The following is a 21,630-nucleotide window of genomic DNA, read 5'->3' as shown; positions in this document are numbered from 1 at the left end:
CAACTTAAATTTTTTTTGGGTTTAGCAATGAAAAATCAGAATATATATATAATAAATAGTACCTAAATAATTATGGTTCTCAGTCGTCACATTGTTGTACATTATTCCCAGGAATTTTAGTCCAGGTTTGTCCTGTTTTAGCTGATCTTGCTGAATGATAGATATCGGTTTTGACTGTCCAAAACTCAGTATGGGCAAACTAATAGCGAACAACATTCCAAACAATAGGCATTTTCAAACCATTAAAAATATTTTTCTGGATATATCTACTGACATACTGCCATACCATACACATGCAAAATTAACAAATACATGTAGCAAGAGCAAGGTCAGGATGTATTTTAGAAAATTAGAAATATTTCACTCAGTCCATATTCTTTTTCATGGGGAAAACAGGAATAATTATACAAATCTTGAACACATCATGACAAGTCAACGATCAGAAGAAAAAATATCACACCAATGGACTTTGCAAACCAGACAATCCTACTGTACTTGTGTTTGTGGTAGTACATGTGCAAGTGTATGTGCAATTTCGAATGGAATCAGTTAAAGGAATGATGTGAACAAATATTACCTATTTCAGACTTTCACCAACTTCTCAACTGGAAATTGTATATAAATATATTTATAAGGCATATGCTGTTATAACATTATTATGAAAATAAGCATTATCTTACCTTATGTTCCCATGGTAATTTGACTGGTCCATAATCATATAATATTTCCTCATTGACGTCAATGTCTTTTACAGCAAATAGTGCCAGGTATGGCTGTCCTTTTCATTCTTGCATTTGGAAATTTTCTTTCATGGTTTACTAGCCGCCCATATTTAGGTCCATTAACAGGTTCATTAGTAGAATCGATACTGCAACATTGGCAAAATATAGCTTTTGAAAAATATATAGCAAGGTAGATTTTTTTTATGGACTAAGAGTTAAAAGATTATTTTTACTGTCACAATCATTCATTTGATACAGACTTAAGAATGACCAGCAATCCCAAGTTATTGATAATAGTAAATTGCATACAGTCATATATGGTCATCCACTACATTAAAAGAAATAAATGAAGAAATATTCTTTGTGGCTAACATGGCAAAGTTGTTAAAGCTTTACTATTACATAAAATAAGAATTTGATATTTGTTACAAATATTGGTAGATGGGGTTACTGGCCTTATTTGTTCATGTAATTTATTGGTGATAGTAGGTATGAATTAAAAAAACACCACATGTGTTGTGTTTGAGTTTGAATAATTTCTGTGGCTGTGGTACAGGGTCACATAGTAGTCACAACACAGACATGTACACAGTACTATGGGATAGGCTAATATTAAATGCAGTTTAAATGAGTTTCATATGAAAAGATTGTAAAGATGTGGACACTAACCAATATGTCTTATCCTTGAATTTAAAAAAAGTAACGGAATACACTGCCATCAGAAGACTCTTCACGAATCTCTCCCTCCGACCCACTAATAAGTTCACCATCGTATTGCAATAAGAAATCTCTTTTCTTGAATTGCTTTCCAGCAAAAACACCTCTACCTGGAATAAAATAAACCATAAATGATAAACTAGTCATTACACTTGTGACTTGGATATATTTCGAAATACAAGTTAACATGAAGCAGTGATGAAGCCGTTCAGTTATTTAGGACATTGAGCACCGTGGTAAACGGCAAACAGTCAGATTAAATATATTCTCATCTGAGGGACATCAAAGAATCGTACAACGAACAGCTGAAATACTTGCTGATTATCGCTAAAAACTATAAACAAACGTCTTTTTCAATATACTGAGATCTGAATGCACAAATCTAACGCAGACTGAAGTAAATTTCGATTCCACTGCCATGGTTCGAACGGCACAGGGTCTTCGAAAAACGTGCTGTCAGTCTTTGGTTTAGAATATAATGTGTTGTCAACTGACAGGAAATTGATTGCATATTATTAATCGCGCCGAACTGAGCACAACAAATTTGTTAATTCTTTACATTATTACCTTCCTGAATAACTCCATTCACAGCATATCAAAAATTCACGGCCGATCAGAACAAAACTGCCATTTTTATTGGGACCCCCTAAGCTCTTAAGACCAAAGACTCCCTAAGTTTTATTATAGAATTTTGTATTTGGAAACTGGTGTAATATCAGTGTTCTTACGGCTAATCTCATTTTTGTGTCTAAACAATAAATCACAGTTATTTTTTTTTAGCATGCACTTTCATTGCCGCCAGATATTAATGCGTACTGCCGAAATACAAAAACAAAACAACGAGAACGCGTACAAAATAAAAAAATAATTAGATAAAAAAAATATTGTCACTCAGTTTGAAATTATTTTACAGTAAGTGCATTCTACTATAAAAGTGTTCTGTTTAGATTACTAGTATTCGATATGGTAACACCTACGCGCTTGGTCCCAGCATTTAGCACATTGTCGCTGAAGACAGACAACAAATAGAAACAGTAAAGTGAACAGTGGAACGTCATACCTTTCCATATCACAATCGTCTCATAAAATCCTGGCTGGTCAGTTTGTTTGGCTATATAATGTTCTGCCACTTTTATTTGATCTTCTTTAGAAGAGAGCAGTCGATGTGACCGTCGTGTGCTTCGAGTGCCCGCCATGCTTAACTTGTTGGCCTTTTCTCCATGCCCATATTATGCGCACGTCCACGCGAGTAGTAACATTTCTTCGCTTTCACAAACGTTTTCCATTTTACATTGAAAGACAAGTACTGGAACCATGTGTTCCCCAATATTCTCGCTTTCGCGGTCTGAGCACCATTTTACCCGCACAAAAAATAATTCCTCGGAAAACATTAAAGTCCTCGCTTGCGCAATTCTTTGCATTTAACGTGAGTGCTACGTCTTACAGCCGAATTCATGAAAGTTGGACGCACGACATACTTTTGTAACATGTTTACTAAAAAACGCGTTCAGACAGCGCCACATTCAGACACAGTACAAACTAAACAAATGTGAAGTATGGTAATACAATACCATGATGCCAATGTACTCATTAGAAATACTTCATTCACAAAGAAAGATTTTAGTTTTGACAGGTAAATGAACAAACGTCCAGTCCTTGAGGAAGGCGAAATAAGATATCGCATTTTTAATAACTGACTAAATGGAGTAGCTCCAAATTACTTATGGCCAGAAAATGTCCCTAGGAGGGTCTGACCCAGTTTTCAAGAACGTTTCTTTCCTGTGTATTATTATCGAAACTAATTTAAAATACATGATTCATACTCATTTTGCTATATGATCTGAGGACTGTTTTGGAACCTGTCTCCGAGGACGTTTTCTTTTTTGTGTATTATAAAAACCGTATACAAATATATTGCAAGTGTATGATTCTTACTTATTTTGCTATATGATCTGAGGACTGTTTCTAGAACCTGTCTCCGAGGACGTTTCTTTTCTATGTATTATCAAAACCCTATACAAATTAATTGCAAGTGTATGGTTCATACTTATTTTGCTATATGATCTGAGGACTGTTTCTAGAACCTGTCTCCGAGGACGTTTCTTTTCTGTGTATTATAAAAACCGTATACAAATTAATTGCAAGTGTATGATTCATACTTATTTTGCTATATGATCCGAGGACTGTTTCTAGAACCTGTCTCCAAGGACGTTTCTTTTCTGTGTATTATAAAAACCGTATACAAATTAATTGCAAGAGTATGATTCATACTTATTTTGCTATATGATCTGAGGACTGTTTCTAGAACCTGTCTCCGAGGACGTTTCTTTTCTGTGTATGATAAAAACCGTATACAAATTAATTGCAAGTGTATGATTCATACTTATTTTGCTATATGATCCGAGGACTGTTTCTAGAACCTGTCTCCGAGGACGTTTCTTTTCTATGTATTATAAAAACCGTGTTCAAATTAATTGCAAGTGTATGATTCATACTTATTTTGCTATATCATCTGAGGACTGTTTCTAGAACCTGTCTCCGAGGACGTTTCTTTTCTATATGTTATAAAAACCGTCTACAAATTAATTGCAAGTGTATGATTCATACTTATTTTGCTATATGATCCGAGGACTGTTTCTAGAACCTGTCTCCGAGGACGTTTCTTTTCTATGTATTATAAAAACCGTGTTCAAATTAATTGCAAGTGTATGATTCATACTTATTTTGCTATATGATCTGAGGACTGTTTCTAGAACCTGTCTCCGAGGACGTTTCTTTTCTGTGTATTATAAAAACCGTATACAAATTAATTGCAAGAGTATGATTCATACTTATTTTGCTATATGATCTGAGGACTGTTTCTAGAACCTGTCTCCGAGGACGTTTCTTTTCTGTGTATTATAAAAACCGTATACAAATTAATTGCAAGTGTTTGATTCATACTTATTTTGCTATATGATCTGAGGACTGTTTCTAGAACCTGTCTCCGAGGACGTTTCTTTTTTATATGTTATAAAAACCGTCTACAAATTAATTGCAAGTGTATGATTCATACTTATTTTGCTATATGATCTGAGGACTGTTCCTAGAACCTGTCTCCGAGGACGTTTCTTTTCTGTGTATTATAAAAACCGTATACAAATTAATTGCAAGTGTATGATTCATACTTATTTTGCTATATGATCCGAGGACTGTTTCTAGAACCTGTCTCCGAGGACGTTTCTTTTCTATGTATTATAAAAACCGTATACAAATTAATTGCAAGTGTATGATTCATACTTATTTTGCTATATGATCCGAGAACTGTTTCTAGAACCTGTCTCCGAGGACGTTTCTTTTCTATGTATTATAAAAACGGTATACAGATTAATTGCAAGTGTATGATTCATACTTATTTTGCTATATGATCCGAGGACTGTTTCTAGAACCTGTCTCCGAGGACGTTTCTTTTCTATGTATTATAAAAACCGTGTACAAATTCATTGCAAGTGTATGATTCATACTTATTTTGCTATATGATCTGAGAACTGTTTTTTAGAACCTGTCTCCGAGGACGTTTCTTTTTTGTGTATTATCAAAACCGTTTATGAACTAATTGCAAGTGTATGATTCATACATATTTTGCTATATGACCTGATTTAGGTTGAGAATTACTTGCCAAGTAACTGAAAAAAACGTACTCAAATAGTATAGAGTATCCGTGTTAGATATTTCTAAATGTATGCTCATTAAAACTTGTGCATTGGTACTCTTGTTTATACCTCTGTTTTCATTTTTCCTGATCACATTGAATTTATGTCCCAGTTATTTGGATTAAACATGTTTGTTTACGGGAAACACCGACATAGCGATATTTATAAATACTAATACGATTGTAACCGTGCCTGTTACATAACATATACTCTGCTTCCCCAAAATTGAATTAACTATCACGTATTAACTGATAGCAAAATACTGATATCCGCCGAAAAAGAATCTTTGACGCATGTGTACGAAGCTTCACCAAATGACAAATCCTACAGACGATGCAAGAGAAAATAAGTTAATGTCTATACTTAATAAAATATATAAGTAAAACAACTTCGCTCATGCAACATACTCCATGCAATTTTAGTCTTTATCGATTTTATGATTTTGGCGTTGTTTGTGGTGGCGGTGGTGGTAGAGACAGCCACATTTATTATTCCTTAAATTGGTCTTGGAAAAGCATATGGCGTTTGACAGTTCGACAAATCATGTACGATAAAAAAGTACAAACTGTTTCAACGAGGTTTATGTTTCTTCATGAAATCAATTGCAGTGGATATTTATACGGCATTTACTAAAGTAGTCTTGATAGGCATATAGCACCGTTAACCTTGGTCCTATTTCCGACAGTGTGGGCAGAATTCTTTCACACAAAAACGTTTCTATAAAGTAACTAACACAGCGCATCATAAAGGTCAATACTGTAAAAAAGATTCTTGGCAAGGAAAACTCTGAAATCACTATCAAAATATCAGCGTGATTGTTTATTTTCGTGTGAAATAATGCATGTTCAAGTTGTCAAAAATTTGCAAGATTATTTTTGTTAAATTGTTCAATGGACATACATTATATTTTCGAGTATTTTTAAGTTTAAGTTGTTAAGACGTTTATTAATACGACATATTTTGATATTGTCGCACTTGATTCTAAATTTTTTGCAGGGTTGTCTATTATTGAGTGTTTTTAGAATAGATCTGTTTTTATCTAACGTGTACTCCCAGTATGGGCAGACATCGCACTTCGTATTGTTCAAACCAAAATAAATCACAATGTGAATGCGCACATGAGTTATTAGAACAAAACAAAATTCAATATCGGGATTTTGTTCTGTTTATTACAATGTGTTATTTAGCTTCACACATGTCCTACTACCTTGCGTACAGTGATATCCCATTCGGAGTACTAGCATACAATTCATGGGGCTCAACAATTTGAACTTTAAGTATAGGTTATTATTAGCGGACTGTCTGACATGTCAATAGCATTTTTGATTGTCGATGCTTTTTGAGTACACACTGTGGTTACATGTTCTAATACTTTCTAACAAATGTAATGACAGTCGGCAGCAGAGATTATGCCTACTATCAAAATCGAAATATTTGTAGTTATAAAACGGCATGTTCAACGGGATAAAAAATTGATGAATAAGATAGAGTTGTTACGTGCCCAATTCTAATATTCAAAAGAAAGAACAAAAAAGGAAAGAACTCGGCTACACTTCAGTTAAACATTATCAACGACCACGGCACTACATCGCCTGCTTCAGCAGTTGAGCGGATGTTCTTAAAATACGGCAAATATATTACAAAATAACTAATTAAGACAAAACCAATTAATCCTATTCAAATTGCACACGTTGCTTTTTACGTGTCTAAATTATTATAAAACACGCAGTGCATCAGACCACAGTGATCAGACAGACCTTTTTATTCTCGACCATGTTCAATAGAGTTATCCATTTAAACAAATATCAGTCACATTATAGCCTGGTGGATTTAAAGGTTATTTGTGCCATGGCGGCTGTGTTGGGAGTTTTGTTACTGTAATTGCAGTTTATTCACCGCTTCGCGCAGTGAGATAACGTGATTGGCTATATTTGAATCTATGAATCTGAATATAGAAAATAAAATATATTGTAATATTGATCGGAATCTGTAGCACACCCACTGAGTGTAACATGTTATATATCAATGCACATTTCAAACATGACATGCAATTTTATCTTTTAATATTTTGCCTATTTTGTAGCAGCTGTCCCTCAGTTTGGGAAAGGTTGCTGGAAAACTAAACTGGGGTAGCAAATAGCCGGCATAATTCGTGAGCAGGTGTCGCATGACACCGTGTACCCGCGGCCTAGCCACCCATGGTGGGGAAACATATTATACTTTCATTACAATTCATTTTAATCAATCTCGTCAGCGTTTTGAGTCACCTTTCCCGTAGAAACACGCCTCGTGATTGTCCTTGTAAAATGACTTGTCTTGGACAGCAGACAAATACACAAGTATGTACTTGGTCGTGTTCGCAGCGATTGATCCCTGGCCGATGCACGTGAAGAAACTGTATTCCATTCATGCCAAATATATATATATATGTAGTCTTCAGAATAAAGTTCTACAGTCTTGATCTAATTTACGACAAAATACTGGCCAGGCCTGAAACTATGTTACTTGGCGTCAATGAAATTGTATCCCTAAGTTTCAGTGATAGTTCAAGTCTTCCAGCTTGAGGGACTGCTTGGTCCATTTTTGTATATTTAATTTGGATTCATGTACAACCGGCCCGACATCGTTTAAATACATAATTATCAGGCATCGTTCCAGTGAATTATCTCAAAATTCAAAATTTATATACACCATGATCGAACATGGTTTCCCTAAATTCGATGGATTTAATGCCATATTTGTATCTCAAAATTCACCACTTCCAGACAAGTGTATCGTATTTTTGAGTGAGTGATAAATATATAATTTGTCCAAATTTGCACAATATTCGGGTAAACATCCTGTTAAGGATTCTGATATAACAGGTGTAAGCTTCCTATCGTAAACAGTGCGTGTTTATCTAACGTCCATTGTCAGCATTGTGTTGATCGACGCCCGTCCTAAACTCAGTATGAAGAAACCAACGATATTCCAAACAAATACTAATTAATATTAACAAATACACAAAGAGGTGTAATATTAGGTTTTATTTTAGGCTTAGAAAATATTTTCTTTCACTCAGAATGGAACTGCCATTTAGCTTCATGGTCTTTCAGCTTGTCTTCGCCTCGGAGGAAAACAACAATACTTATACAAAACACATTGCGAAGACTCAATAATCAGGAAAGAAAACCCAGACAACCATGTCGTACTTGTGTCGAAATACATTTTGTATTTCACGTCAGAATATTGTTTAAAATAAAATATTCAGTCCAAGCCAAATCTAGGTCAAAGGGTCAGGTTGCGTGCATATAATTATATATATAGTTAAAACAAAAAGTATTTGAACTTGTGTCAGCTGTTCAACATATATAGAAAACAGAAAAACAATGATAAGGCAATGTGAACCTCGGAATTTTTTTGTTAGTCCGAATGATATTTCGGGAATTGCGCGGTCGAAAATAAAGCGGAAATTGTTCGGTCGAATTCAGCAAGCGGTAGCAAAAGCGAGACAAAAAAGTGATTGGAAAACGGAAGTTTCGTTTAAATAGTTTTATTTTCCAAGTCAATATTCTATTTTACTAATACCATTTTTTCTAACGCAATGGCGAGGAAAAAAAAGCGTTGACAGACGAGGCAAACAAAATCTGCCACTCAGCGTCACACTCTGACACAGCAATTTTTTTTTCACCATGAAACCCGTTCTGTTAGATTTCTTATCAGAGACACTTGAAGGATTAGCTTGTTTGTAAACTGTCAGCGTGTACAGTGGGACAGTAATGTTTGTCAGAGGATTATCCCTCGTTGTTCGTTTGCATAACAATGAAAACCCAAACCACGGTTACTTTTTTAGTAACCGTGCCCGAACGTTCCTGAAGTACGAACTCAAATGCCAGCAATTTTCTTCATTTTTCACGCTTGAAATTATTCATTATATCTGACACTCTTTATGAGTTCTATGATATCAGTGGTTAATGTGTTTGGCCATTTTAGTGCATATTTATAATAACACAGCAAATTTCCAATGTTTTATTATCGAAAACTGTTTTTCGCGTTTTTCTTGAGTTGAAGTTTTGATTGAGTACGACTTATTGGGACCACCGCCAAATCAAGTGCCTTCGGACTAGGACATTCAAACTCGCAGTTATCATTCAAAAGATAATGATGGTGTGCGAAATATTTCTGTTTTTTTTAGGAAAATGCTTTGTCACAGAATAATAGTATGTTAAAGGTGCCAAGTGTGGAGTAATTAGGGGACCAAAAACAAACCTGCGTAGAAATCGGAAGAATAGGTCTTTTGACTATGGAAGACGCATTTCAATAGACTTGATTACAGACAATGCCTTGCCCAAATTTCACCCGGAAATTCCCTCATTGTACTCTCGCAATCGCAGACTTGGTCATTTTTACAAAAAGTTTTGCCATTTTTGCGGTCACGTAGTAATTATGTAAACATTGACTCTCCAGATTGTGCCAACGTGTCCCTCTATACTTAGGCTTTTGAAATATATAAGCTAAATTACGGTTCTGAATGAGATAATAGACAGAGAATGCTTTAATCAGAAACGTCATCAAACCCTTCTCGCTACCTTTACACATTGTGTATCATGTTTTGGACAACAATGAGGCCTCTCATGTCCCCCGGGGTCCTCGGATCTCACTTAAAACTAGAATTGTGGTAATACCTTTGCTATATGCCATTAAAAGGTGGCGCACTAACCAGTGAGACGCGTTATAACTGTTGAATTGCGTGTATCTTTGAAATGTGTGTATCTGTCAAATTGGGGGCGCCCGAGGCTGAAATGGGCCTCCAACGAAAATGTGTAAATTTTTCACACTTTACGCGTTCTTCGAGGACGTGTCTCAGAATGGTGTCACGTGGTTAATAGGTCATTTGAAGCCATTCTATAGCACTTTAATCCGAGGACCCTGAAAATGTCCTCGCTAGCATTGAGACGTCCTCGGAGGCAGGTCAAATAACCTATCAACGTCCTCGAAGCATATAGTAATGCGAGTACACACATACACACATACACACATACACACATACACACACACATACAGACACACTAACTGCAAAGACTCCCATTTTGTGCTTCGCACATGGGAGTCAAAAACGTACCACATACATGCTGGGAAACGTTCTGAGAGACACATTGACTCATCTTTTTGTGTTCTGTTATTAGGGTGACTTGAGTTCTTGATATACTGAAGCTGTTGTTATGTCTTTAAATTTGTATTAGTACTACTGCTGTATCGCTGACTGACAATGAACCCAGTGTGCCCTCATTTGTCACAAAGAAGCCAAGACTACCACCACCATATAGACTGTACTCCACTCAGGTAAGTTGGGTTTTTATTGGAATTGATCATGGTGCATAATAGCATTAATAACATGTCCTGTCTGATGTGCTATTTGGAGATTATAATATAGCATTATGTATATAGAAGCTTGATAAATTATAAAATACATAAATTACATGTACTACTATAAAATACAATTTGAATTTAGCTGTACACATGTTTGCTTTCACAGTTACCGTCCCATAAATTACGCCATTCGGTATGGCATGATTTGAGAGAAACCGACGTGAAGGGAAACGAACTAAACTGTCCACGGGTTAGGAAAGCACCAGAGAAAAAAGAACACAACTTGTACAGAGTGACAGATGAAGACGGTAATAAACTGCATCATTCCAAAGTTGGAAAGGATAAATTAGATCACCGAAATAAAACTGAAAACTGGGAAAACTGTACGGTGAGTTACTCTCATTTATAGATACGTGTTACTCGCCTAAAAATAATGTATTTTGCATGTGTTATGTGTGCCAAATGTGACCAGTATTTATATCAGTCATTTTTTTATTAGTCCGCGTTCGGACGAAGTCCAAAAACGGGGACTTATAATTCGGTCTCCGTCCTTCTGTCCGTTCGTGCGTCCGTGCGTCCGTCCGGAGTCATATTTCAGATTCCCTTGGACCGATTCCGTTCATTCTTTGCATGTGCCTAGTACCTTATGTGGGACATATGCAAATGCAGTGGTTTAGCGATTCGATTCAAAATGACCGACTGGCAGCCATCTTGTTTTTTGAAAATGTTGTATTTTGGACATGCTTTGTCAATTGTTATTCAAACTTGTACATAGATTATACATGTCCATAACGATTTATTTCGCAATTGGATCAAAGATGGTCGACTGGCAGGCATCTTGTTTTTTTTTTTTTTATGCGGTATCTTGGACGTGCTCTGTCAGTTAAAATGTACTTTATACATGTTAGGATGCATGTCCATGACAATTTGTTTCAAAATCTGGTCAAGGATAGCCGATTGACAGCCATCTGACTTTTTGGCCTTACTACTATATTTCCACAATTTATGTACTATTTTCATTCGTATTTGGCACATACATCATACATATCAGTGTGTTTCATAATCAGATCAAAGATGGCCGAATAACTGCTGTTTTTATTTTGGTCATATTACTATGATTCAGTGGAAAAGCCGAAAATTGATTAATCATTATCTCAAATACTAATCATCTCATTTTAATGAAACCTCGTACATGGATGTCATAGGACACTGCACACACCTGATAGTTTTTAGAGTAATATAAGTACATATTAATTACCTAATTTGCATAATTAATTGATTTTTTTTAATGAAACTTGGTACATACTCAATGACTATGCAGAGATCAATTGTTTGCATAATTAGTTAATTTTCAGCTTTTCCACTGATATCTCAAGTACTAATTGTCACATTTCAATGAAATTTGGTACATAGATGCTCTAAGACAATAGACAGATCTGATTAATTTGAGTTAAAATCTGTACATGTTAATTACCTAAATTGCATAATTAACCAATTTTAAGCTTTCACACTAATACCGTAAAATTCCTTTTTGAGGCCGCAGCTTTAATAGAAGCCGCACCCCTAACTTGAGACATTGTTTCATGTTGAAATTGACAAGTTTTGATCCCAGGGAAAAGTCTGCAATATAAGCCGCACCCCAAACTTTCACAAACCAAACAGCCATCACATATTTCAGAAAAAGATATACCATTTAATTTTAAATTAAGGCATAATTTTTCGAACATTTCAATGATTCCCGACGCTTAAATTATATTCTAATTAAGGTTTTTCGTAGTCATTGACGCTTATTCCAGAGTACAGGTTTATTGTGGGTAACGTGACTGGGTAAACTGCGTTTCGACAATGAGCTGTTATTATCTTCAAAAGTGTCAAATTCTTCTTCAATGCTCAGCTTATCTTTCGAAAACAACTAATTTCTTGATTTAAAAAAAAAATCATGCCGTTTTCCCATCAAAATCAAAGCCAAACGATCGCACTACAACAACGGTAAATCTCTTCCGTGTTTCGTTTACCATGAGGTCGCTGAACTACATTAACGTATTTAAAAGAGCTATGGTAATTTAATCACGTTGCCACCATCCAGCTTTTCGATTGGTTAATTAGCGACTTGACCTATCACGTCAACATAACAGTTTCAAGTCACTACCCTTACGAAAAAGTTCTATAAAACTTCTATAGACTTGTATAGACTTCTGTAGAAATCTTATAGAATCTGAATAGACTTGACTTTTCTGTAGAATTTGTATAGATTTTCTTTATAGCATTTCTATAGACATTTTAAGGATTCTCTTTAGGTCTTTTATAAACTGATTGTATTTACATTAATTCTAATGAGGGGAGATTTCTTATATAATTTTTCATGTTTAAGTCAATATAGTGTATTATTAAAGTCTTATTTCTGATTAGTAGAATCTGTATAGAATTTCTAAAGAATTTCTGAAGAGCAGAACAACTCTGTTTACACAATGAGGTTTCATTATTAAATTGTATTCATCTCATTCTCGCTTGTAAACTCAAATCAGGAATGGAAAAATGGTTATAAGAGATGTTTTTCATTCCTACAATTTATAAAAAAATATCTATCAAAAATCTATATGATTCTTTTAAAACTTCTATAAAACCTAATATTGTATGTTATAAGCCCTAAAATAAATGCAAAGCCAGCAATTATTGTAATTTCCACTAATGTGTAGTATTAAACTGAGATGGTCAGTACATGACATACTTGTAATTTGTTTTATTATTAACTTTCATTCATATTGCTTTCTAGGTAAATATTTTATAAAAAAACTATACGATTCTTTTGAAACTTCTATGAAACCTAATATTGTTTGTCAAAAGCCCAAAAATAAATGCAAAGCCAGCAATTATTGTAATTTCCACTCATGAGTAGTGCTAAACTGAGGTGGTCAGGACATGACATACATGTAATTGTTTTACTATTAATTTTCATTCATATTGTTTTCTAGGTAAATATTTTATAAGAAAACTATACGATTCTTATAAAACTTCTATGAAACCTAATATTGTTTGTCAAAAGCCCAAAAATAAATGCAAAGCCAGCAATTATTGTAATTTCCACTAATGAGTAGTGCTAAACTGAGGTGGTCAGGACATGACATACATGTAATTTGTTTTACTATTAACTTTCATTCAAATTGGTTTCTAGATAAATATTTTATAAAAAAACTATACGATTCTTATAAAACTTCTATGAAACCTAAAACTGTATGTCATAAGCCATCATTTATTGTAATTGCTACTAATATGAAGTGCTCAACTGAGGTTGTCAGAACATGTGTTTTAAAATTTGTTTTCATTCCTACATTCTGTCAATCTATCCACCACCACCACCCCCCACTACTGAAGCGCCCTCAATTTTCATTCCTGACCAGACTGGGGTTCCCATAATGCAATGCACTTTTCAAAATGGCCGACTGTTGCTTAGTTGCTGTTGATTGTTCTCAGTTCAAATGTTTGAAGCATGTGTGCACCTTGCATTTATGCTGAGGGCAGGCACTCAGTGAAATGGCAGAGTACACATGGATACAAAATCAATGCACATTTATTTGGTGTCTGGAAGGAGTTGTGATCATAACCCAGACAGTTTTCTGGGATCTCCCCAGCTAGACAAGTTTGACAAAGATTCAAGACAAAGGAGATAATGCTGTCAGAGCATTATGAAGCCTGTAGATCGGTAAGTGGTTCAAATGTAATTGTTTTCCTGCCATGTAAATTCAAGTTTCATTTGAGAACAATATAAATGAAGATGACACACCATATTATAATTTTTTTCTTTCTTTCATTTTATTCCTTTGTTTACTATTTTTAAAATAGCGCCATGCATAAATTATGCAAATGAGGATTGTAAAGTAAACTTTACAATGACTGAGCATGTGTCTGAGTCTGGTCCTTGACAACTCTGTATTCTTAATTTGATTTTCAAAAATAATGATTTATGAATAGAGTGTCACATTGTGTAATTTGAAACTTCTGAAGTTTATTTCTAATGAATATGAGCTTATACATGGATAACATTTTCCTTAGATCCAGAATTAATTGTTTTTGCATCTCGGATGTAAGTTAAAAATGTGTGTACAACTTCTTTAGATTTTGTGTAAGTAAAACAAGTAAAACCAAAATTAAAGAGAAATTCAACTTTCATGAAAAAACAATAAAAATTTAAGTTAAAAAATAACTGCATACGCACAATCATTATTGAATTAATGCTAAAGAATTTGATTGATACAACACCCATACAAAACTTTGTTTCATGGTTATTGAAGCCCATTCAAGGATACAAAATCATGACGAAAATGAATAGGTAAACTCTGTTCAACAATTAGCTGATATCGTGCTGAAAAGTGTTAAATACTGTAGAATACTTTATTTTCGCTTGGAATTTATTTTCGCTGAAGGGATGATTCCGTGAAAATAAAATCTAGCGAATATACTTTTTTCCTATATTTCACATTAAACTCATCAAAAATCAGTGGAAATAAATTCCAAGCAAAACACCCAAAAAGCCTTTTCAGTGAAAATCATTTCCAGCAAAAATAAAGTATTCCACAGTACTTTTTCAATTTATCTTCAATTTATCAAAAATTCCTGGATATGTTTACCCCTAACCATTCGGAATTGTTAACAACCAGTTTGACTTATCAGGTCAAATAATGCGTACAATTTCAAGTCAGCTGATGCATAAAATAAACATGGCGGGTTTTATTTTACATTGAGTTTGTGTGTGCAGCGATCATGAACATTTGCTGCTAAAATGAAAATAAATTTTACTTGTACATCTACTTCATGACAAACCAACAAACTGATATTTTATATGCAATTATGATTACGACTGAGTAATAATCAACAATTGCAACAAAACAATTAAATTTCACCTGTGAAATGCATTTACTAACCCAAATTAAAACCAGTGCATATTATTACATTAAATTAATTAAGTTTCACCTGTGAAATGGCATGATCATTTGCTCCTAATGTACATGTAGTACATTTTTATTTAAGTTGTTTTTACTTGTATTTAATAACCCAAATTAAAACCAGTGCATATTGGTACATTAAAGTAAGAGTACTTTTTGTATTTCTTTGAAATAGGTACATGCCATTTTAATGAATTTGAATTTAGGTAAATGAGTGAATTCTTGAAATTATGGTTTAAATTAGCTAAAATAACATGCTTTAAAGTATTTTAGAACCAGTTGAAGGTCTTAATTTTATTCTCATTAGACGTCTAAAATATAATACCGACTACAATATTCTTGATATCTGCAACCCCTGTCATGACAATTGTATTCCAAATAATTTAGTATATAGGATTTAGGGTTGTGTTCACCTTGAACCTAATCAAGTTTGCTATTTTGAAAACAAAACTAAATATTCCATGCACAAGAATGATAAAACACTACTGCATCATAATGACATCAGTTGTATTTAGCATCATACTGTATATGCAAGTAGAATGCTGCTATAACAATGTGTACATTTATTAATTTAGTTATTTTGTTTTGTTTCATTACAGACTGTAGTATCAGCAGTTCTTCAAGTCCAAAGTGTATGATGCAGTTGTAATCATAAGAAAGAAAAGCTTTTTACTCTGTTATCGCAATTTCTAGCAAAAAAACTATTATGCGGTTCCTACCATTTACACCTACTTAACCACATTGATATAAGTTTAATTTATTGACAAAGTATATATTTACTTATTGCAATTTTTTTGAGTCTGTATGAAACTTCAGAGGAATTATTTAATATATGACATAAAACATGTATTGTGCTCGTTATTTTTTCAAGATTGGATGTGAATTATGTATGTAAATGCTACAGCATTTAACTTTGATAGACATTGTATATAATTTCTATAGAGATTTATAGAATGTCTATAGGAGTTTTATAGAATATTTATAGGAGTTTTATAGGATGTCTATAGAAGTTTTATAGAATGTCTATAGGAATTTTACGAATGTCTATAGATGTTTTATAGAATGTCTATAGGAGTTTTATAGAATGTTTATAGGAGTTTTATAGGATGTCTATAGAATGTTTATAGGAGTTTTATAAGATGTCTATAGAAGTTTTATAGAATGTTTATAGGAGTTTTATAGGATGTCTATAGAAGTTTTATAGAATGTTTATAGGAGTTTTATAGAATGTCTATAGGAGTTTTATAGAATGTCTATAGGAGTTTTATAGAATGTCTATAGGAGTTTTATAGAATGTCTATAGGAGTTTTATAGAATGTCTATAGAAGTTTTATAGAATGTCTATAGGAGTTTTTATAGAATGTCTATAGGAGTTTTTATAGAATGTCTATAGGAATTTTATAGAATGTCTATAGATGTTTTATAGAATGTCTATAGGAGTTTTATAGAATGTTTATAGGAGTTTTATAGGATGTCTATAGAAGTTTTATAGAATGTCTATAGGAGTTTTATAGAATGTCTATAGGAGTTTTATAGAATGTCTACAGGAGTTTTTATAGAATGTCTATAGGAGTTTTATAGAATGTCTATAGAAGTTTTATAAGATGTCCATAGAAGTTTTATAGAATGTCTATAGGAGTTTTTATAGAATGTCTATAGGAGTTTTTATAGAATGTCTATAGGAGTTTTATAGAATGTTTATAGGAGTTTTATAGGATGTCTAAAGACGTTTTATAGAATGTCTATATGAGTTTTATAGAATGTTAATAGAAGTTTTATAGAATGTTTATATAAGTTTTATAGAATGTCTATAGGAGTTTTATAGAATGTTTATAGAAGTTTTATAGGATGTCTGTAGGAGTTTTATAGAAGTTTTATAGGATGTCTATAGGAGTTTTATAGAAGTTTTATAGGATGTCTATATAAGTTTTATAGGATTTCCATAGAAGTTTTATAGCATGTTTATAGGAGTTTTATAGAATTTTCTAAAGAAGTTTTATAGAACAACGGGCGAAAATGCTATAAAACTTTTATATGTTTTCTATAGAAATTCTTTGAAAAACTTCTATAAAAATCAATAGAAAAATGTTGATAGAAGTCTATAGAAAGTCTATCAAAAGTTTTATAGACTTTCTATAGAACATTTTCGTAAGGGTAAAGATGTTTGAACTAACATGGCGGATATCATGGCGGATCGAGCATTTATATGTGACCAAAATCATTCGCTTGCGGTGAAACTAATTTGAATTTTCACAACAATTCAACGAATTTATATTTTGTACATTATTGTAATCACTACTGATTAATAATCAGCAATTGTAACACTTCGAAAACAAGTAAGTTATTCACTTGTGTGAAACGCAGCATGACCGTTACCGTGATCATTTGCTACTAAGAATGCATTCGTTTTTGTTTTGACTTCTTTTAGAATATACTTTTCGTTATCAAAAATAAGAAAATAAATATATATTACATTAAATAATATACTGAGTATTTTTTTCGTTATCATTTTTTTTATTGACTTTTTTATTTTAATTTCCCCGATGTCTAGATTAAACATGGAATGTACTGTCACTCTGTCTGCACGGTTACTAAAAGAGTGACCGGTGCTAACGAATAAGTCCATTCTAGAGATTGTAGTATACAGTACCGTAATCTGCAAATGCATACAAATCTATTTGTAGATATTATTTATTGTGCAGTATGTTATACAGTGTGAAATTTCGTTTGTGTACAAGTTTGTCTGTGTGTAAAAATTCGAAAGTGCCTTAGAATCGCAACAAAGTTGCAATCGAGTGTCGTGCATCTCATTAGCATATCATTATCCCTTCTGGCCTTTGTTTTCTGAAAAAAATTCCCACTGTTACCAAAGTGAATGCTCTAATTAAAGCCGCAACAAGACTTCACGCATCTAAATTCGTCCATTAATTAAAGCCGCGGCCTCAAAAAGGAATTTTACCGTATCTGAAGTACTAATTATTCTATTTCAAGGGAACTTGGTACACAAATGGTCTGTTACATTGTGCAGACCTATTCAGTTTTACACTCAAATCGGCCTTCTCTGTGTTGTGTACAGTCTGGATATGTCTTAGAACTTTAACACCACTCTACGATGATCATTCTAACCTCACTAACTTCAATTGACGCATTAGATTATTGTTTTTTTCTGCTATTGCATAAAAAAGACTACTGCATGCAACAAATTTAGAAAACAATGATTACAATTTTTTTTTATTATAAAAGACTCCACGGATAGCCAAAATGAATTATGGGAAAAACAACGCCATTTATAAGTTTTGTTTCTGTTGATTTGGTGCTGGGTAATACTAATTCTGTCTTGCTTATGTGATCTATTTCAGATGTACACATCTGACATTGCGCATGAATTATTTTGAACACTTTAAGGTAAGTATTCATTTAACATGTAAACATTATGGTAAGTCTTAATATAGACAGTAAATGTTGTTTTTGTATGCTCACATACAATAATTATGCATTACAATGGTATGTGTACATTACGTCTGGTTTCTATTGCTGGTGCATACAGGCAGTTTATTTGTATAATACTGTAAAACAATTTATTTTCACCATTTCGATGTTTTGAGCCATTTCACTGTTGTTTTTCTAAAGTCCATGAACTTGACAGGAAAACAATGAGTTCTATTGTTATTCTTTATGTTCACATAAAACCAGCAAATAATTAATGCATTTACAGTAAACTTGTTTTCTTTTCTTATAAAGGCTGTACTTTCTTGATATTTTCAAGTATCATTTTGGGGGGGTTTAGAATTCATGTTTTTTTTTGACCACGTGTTATTAGTGCTTGCTGGGAATATAGGCTCATGAACCAATTTGATTTAAATTTGGTACACATGTCAGGTTGTGGTCTATAATCACCAAGTGATAAATAATTGTCATTGTGGTCTTGTTAGCAGTACAAATACTGAGCCCTCATGATGCTTTGTATTTTGAAATTGTCACTAAATTTGTTATTTTTTATGAAACTGGATTTTTGTTATTTTCTCTAATAAAAGCCGTGACTTAGACACTTGCGTGGTGACCATCATATTTTGTCCCGCCCCAAGTTGTATTTGTGACACTTTCAGGTTTCAACGTTTACAGTCATATCAGTTAAAGTCTCACATATTGTACTTGTTTTATTTTAATTCCCAGTACCTTCCCAAAGCCCCACAATTGAAGATCTTAAACCTTGCTGACAATCATATCCAAACTCTGGATGGACTTGCAGTATTAAGGAAGCGGACACCTCTGGAAAGTTTAGACTTGAGAGGTAATCCCCTCGTCTTCACAGAGAATTATCGATACAGGTGAGATATTTTACTGAAGTCAATCTCAATGAAACTTAGTACAAACATGCTCTAGGACAATGTACAAACCTAATTAGTTTGGGGTAAAAATCTGTTCATATTAATTCCCTAATAAGCATAATAATTCATAATTTTTTGGTTCTAATCACATTTCAATTAAACTTGGAAACATAGATTTTCTGTTACATTGCACAGACCTCATTAGTTTTACACTCAAATCTGTTCATATTAATTTTCTGATTTGCATAATTAGTTTTCAGCTAAGTAATTTCGAATTATATTTAATGTGTCTCCAATACTCTCAGCACATGGGAGTTCTTTCTAAGCTTTCTTTGATTGCTCATTTTGCTTATAGCTATGTATGCTAAATTGAAACACGGGGAATACCGGTGTACGCGTTGTTTAATTCCCAAATCAATGAAATTAAAACTTCTGGAATATCAACACAATTTATTTAAACCACCATAATTTAACCCAATGAATACCAACATTTCTACAGTATTGTATACTACCGGATTCTGCAGTAAATTCGCCCAGGGCTGTTAAACAGCAGTTCGGGTTTAAAAAAAAAAAAAATTGGGATCAAGAAACCGCCTAGGGCGATTTTTCGGCAGTTTTTTTAAGGTGGTATTTTAATCGTTTCTGATGCCTAATTCAAGCCAAAAGATCGTACAACAACATTGGCAAATCTCTTCCGTGCTGCATTCAATAACATTAACATTTAAAAGGCTATGGTATTTTGAACACTTTTCCATCGTTTTCATTGGTTAATTATCGATTTGATAGTCAGGTCAAAGAACACCGTCTCAGGTCAAACATGGCGGATATTCATTTCTACAGCATCGAGGAGATGCGAGTGCAGAAAATGCGATCATAAACATTCGCTTACGATGAAACAAGTTGAAATTTATTTGCATTTCATAACAATTCAACGAATTTATTTTTTGCACGTTATTATAATCATTACTCGGTAAAAATCAACAATTGTAAAACACAGCATAACCGGATTGAGATACCGCGATCATTTGCTACTAAGCAATGCAGTTGCAGTTCGTTTTTATTTGAAACGTCTTTTACTAATAAAATGAAACAATATAATTGTATTTGGCGCATGAGGTTTGTTAATGTGATTTTTTTGGAGAAAGATGCGCTGTCTACTTTTTAATCCAGCAAGAAAAAAAATGTATAACATTTTAGATTAGCTTCTGTAATGGTTTCTTTGATTTTGGGTGGTCCAACTGCCGGTGATGAAAATCGGCTTAGGTGGATTTTTCAATGAAAATATAAGCCCCCTAAACATATTTGATGATATTTTTTTGAAAATTTGAACCCCAAATAAGGGTCCACCAGCCGTGAAACCGCCCAGGAAGATTTTTCGAATGGGCAAATTTACGGCAAAATCCGGTACATGCGAAATTTTAAATGTCACAGTCATGTTTTCATGATACAGCAGCCAAATGCATCATTTCTTTTAAAATGAAATAATTAATGCCGTTTTAATTTTCATCCACTATCTTCTACATTGACACCAATCCACATAAACACGTTCTTGGGCAATATAAAATCTTTAATTTAGGCGCCGGGGAAGAGTGAAACTCCTTAATTTGGTTCTAAAATAATTGAAAACGTGAATTAAAAAAAAGCAATTGTTCGCATTTTCACAAAAAATACTATATGGTATATTATTCATTTATATTCATCACATTATACAGAATTAAGTATTTATAACTAACACGTATAATATTATGTTATCTTTTCAGAGTATTCAAGACTTTACCAGATTTAAAGGAACTTGATGGTATTCCAAAACTGTCAACTGACGATACACAGGAATATTATGGTGATAATGCATCCTCCTGTGTAGTATCTTAAGATCATTTAA

General features: G+C 33.3%; 2 protein-coding genes and 1 long non-coding RNA gene across 3 annotated transcripts in view; 2 read left to right on the top strand and 1 right to left on the bottom strand.

Annotated features, from left to right (window-relative positions):
• LOC146733939 (uncharacterized) overlaps positions 1-21,630 on the top strand; it is a 51,436-nt gene extending 29,806 nt beyond the window's left edge. Inside the window, exons 5-7 of the mRNA XM_085508424.1 lie at positions 18,780-18,825; positions 19,594-19,748; positions 21,509-21,630. Coding sequence (XP_085364550.1) covers positions 18,780-18,825; positions 19,594-19,748; positions 21,509-21,620 — 313 coding nt within the window. The 3' untranslated portion in view covers positions 21,621-21,630. The remainder of the gene's footprint in view (positions 1-18,779; positions 18,826-19,593; positions 19,749-21,508) is intronic.
• On the bottom strand, positions 739-2,094 carry LOC146733941 (uncharacterized). Its single transcript, XM_085490771.1, has 3 exons — positions 2,007-2,094; positions 1,392-1,549; positions 739-868 (listed from the first exon to the last, which is right to left on the bottom strand). The coding sequence occupies exons 1-3, from the start codon at positions 2,022-2,024 to the stop codon at positions 739-741; spliced, it is 306 nt and encodes a 101-aa protein (XP_085346897.1). The 5' UTR covers positions 2,025-2,094.
• On the top strand, positions 13,898-16,265 carry LOC146733940 (uncharacterized). Its single transcript, XR_014931662.1, has 2 exons — positions 13,898-14,180; positions 16,020-16,265. It is a non-coding gene; the product is annotated as an uncharacterized LOC146733940 (long non-coding RNA).

The sequence above is a fragment of the Saccoglossus kowalevskii genome, chromosome 15 (assembly GCF_978046115.1).
Source record: "Saccoglossus kowalevskii chromosome 15, keSacKowa6.1, whole genome shotgun sequence".
Taxonomy (NCBI): Eukaryota; Metazoa; Hemichordata; class Enteropneusta; family Harrimaniidae; genus Saccoglossus; species Saccoglossus kowalevskii.
This window is presented reverse-complemented; position numbering and strand designations above follow the sequence as displayed.

What these genes read in the sequence shown, in the direction of transcription:
- LOC146733941 (XM_085490771.1), bottom strand. An exon ending in TTCAAGGATAAGACATATTG is followed by an intron (nt 869 to 1,391) that starts GTTAGTGTCCAC and finishes CCAATGTTGCAG; the next exon opens with TATCGATTCTACTAATGAAC.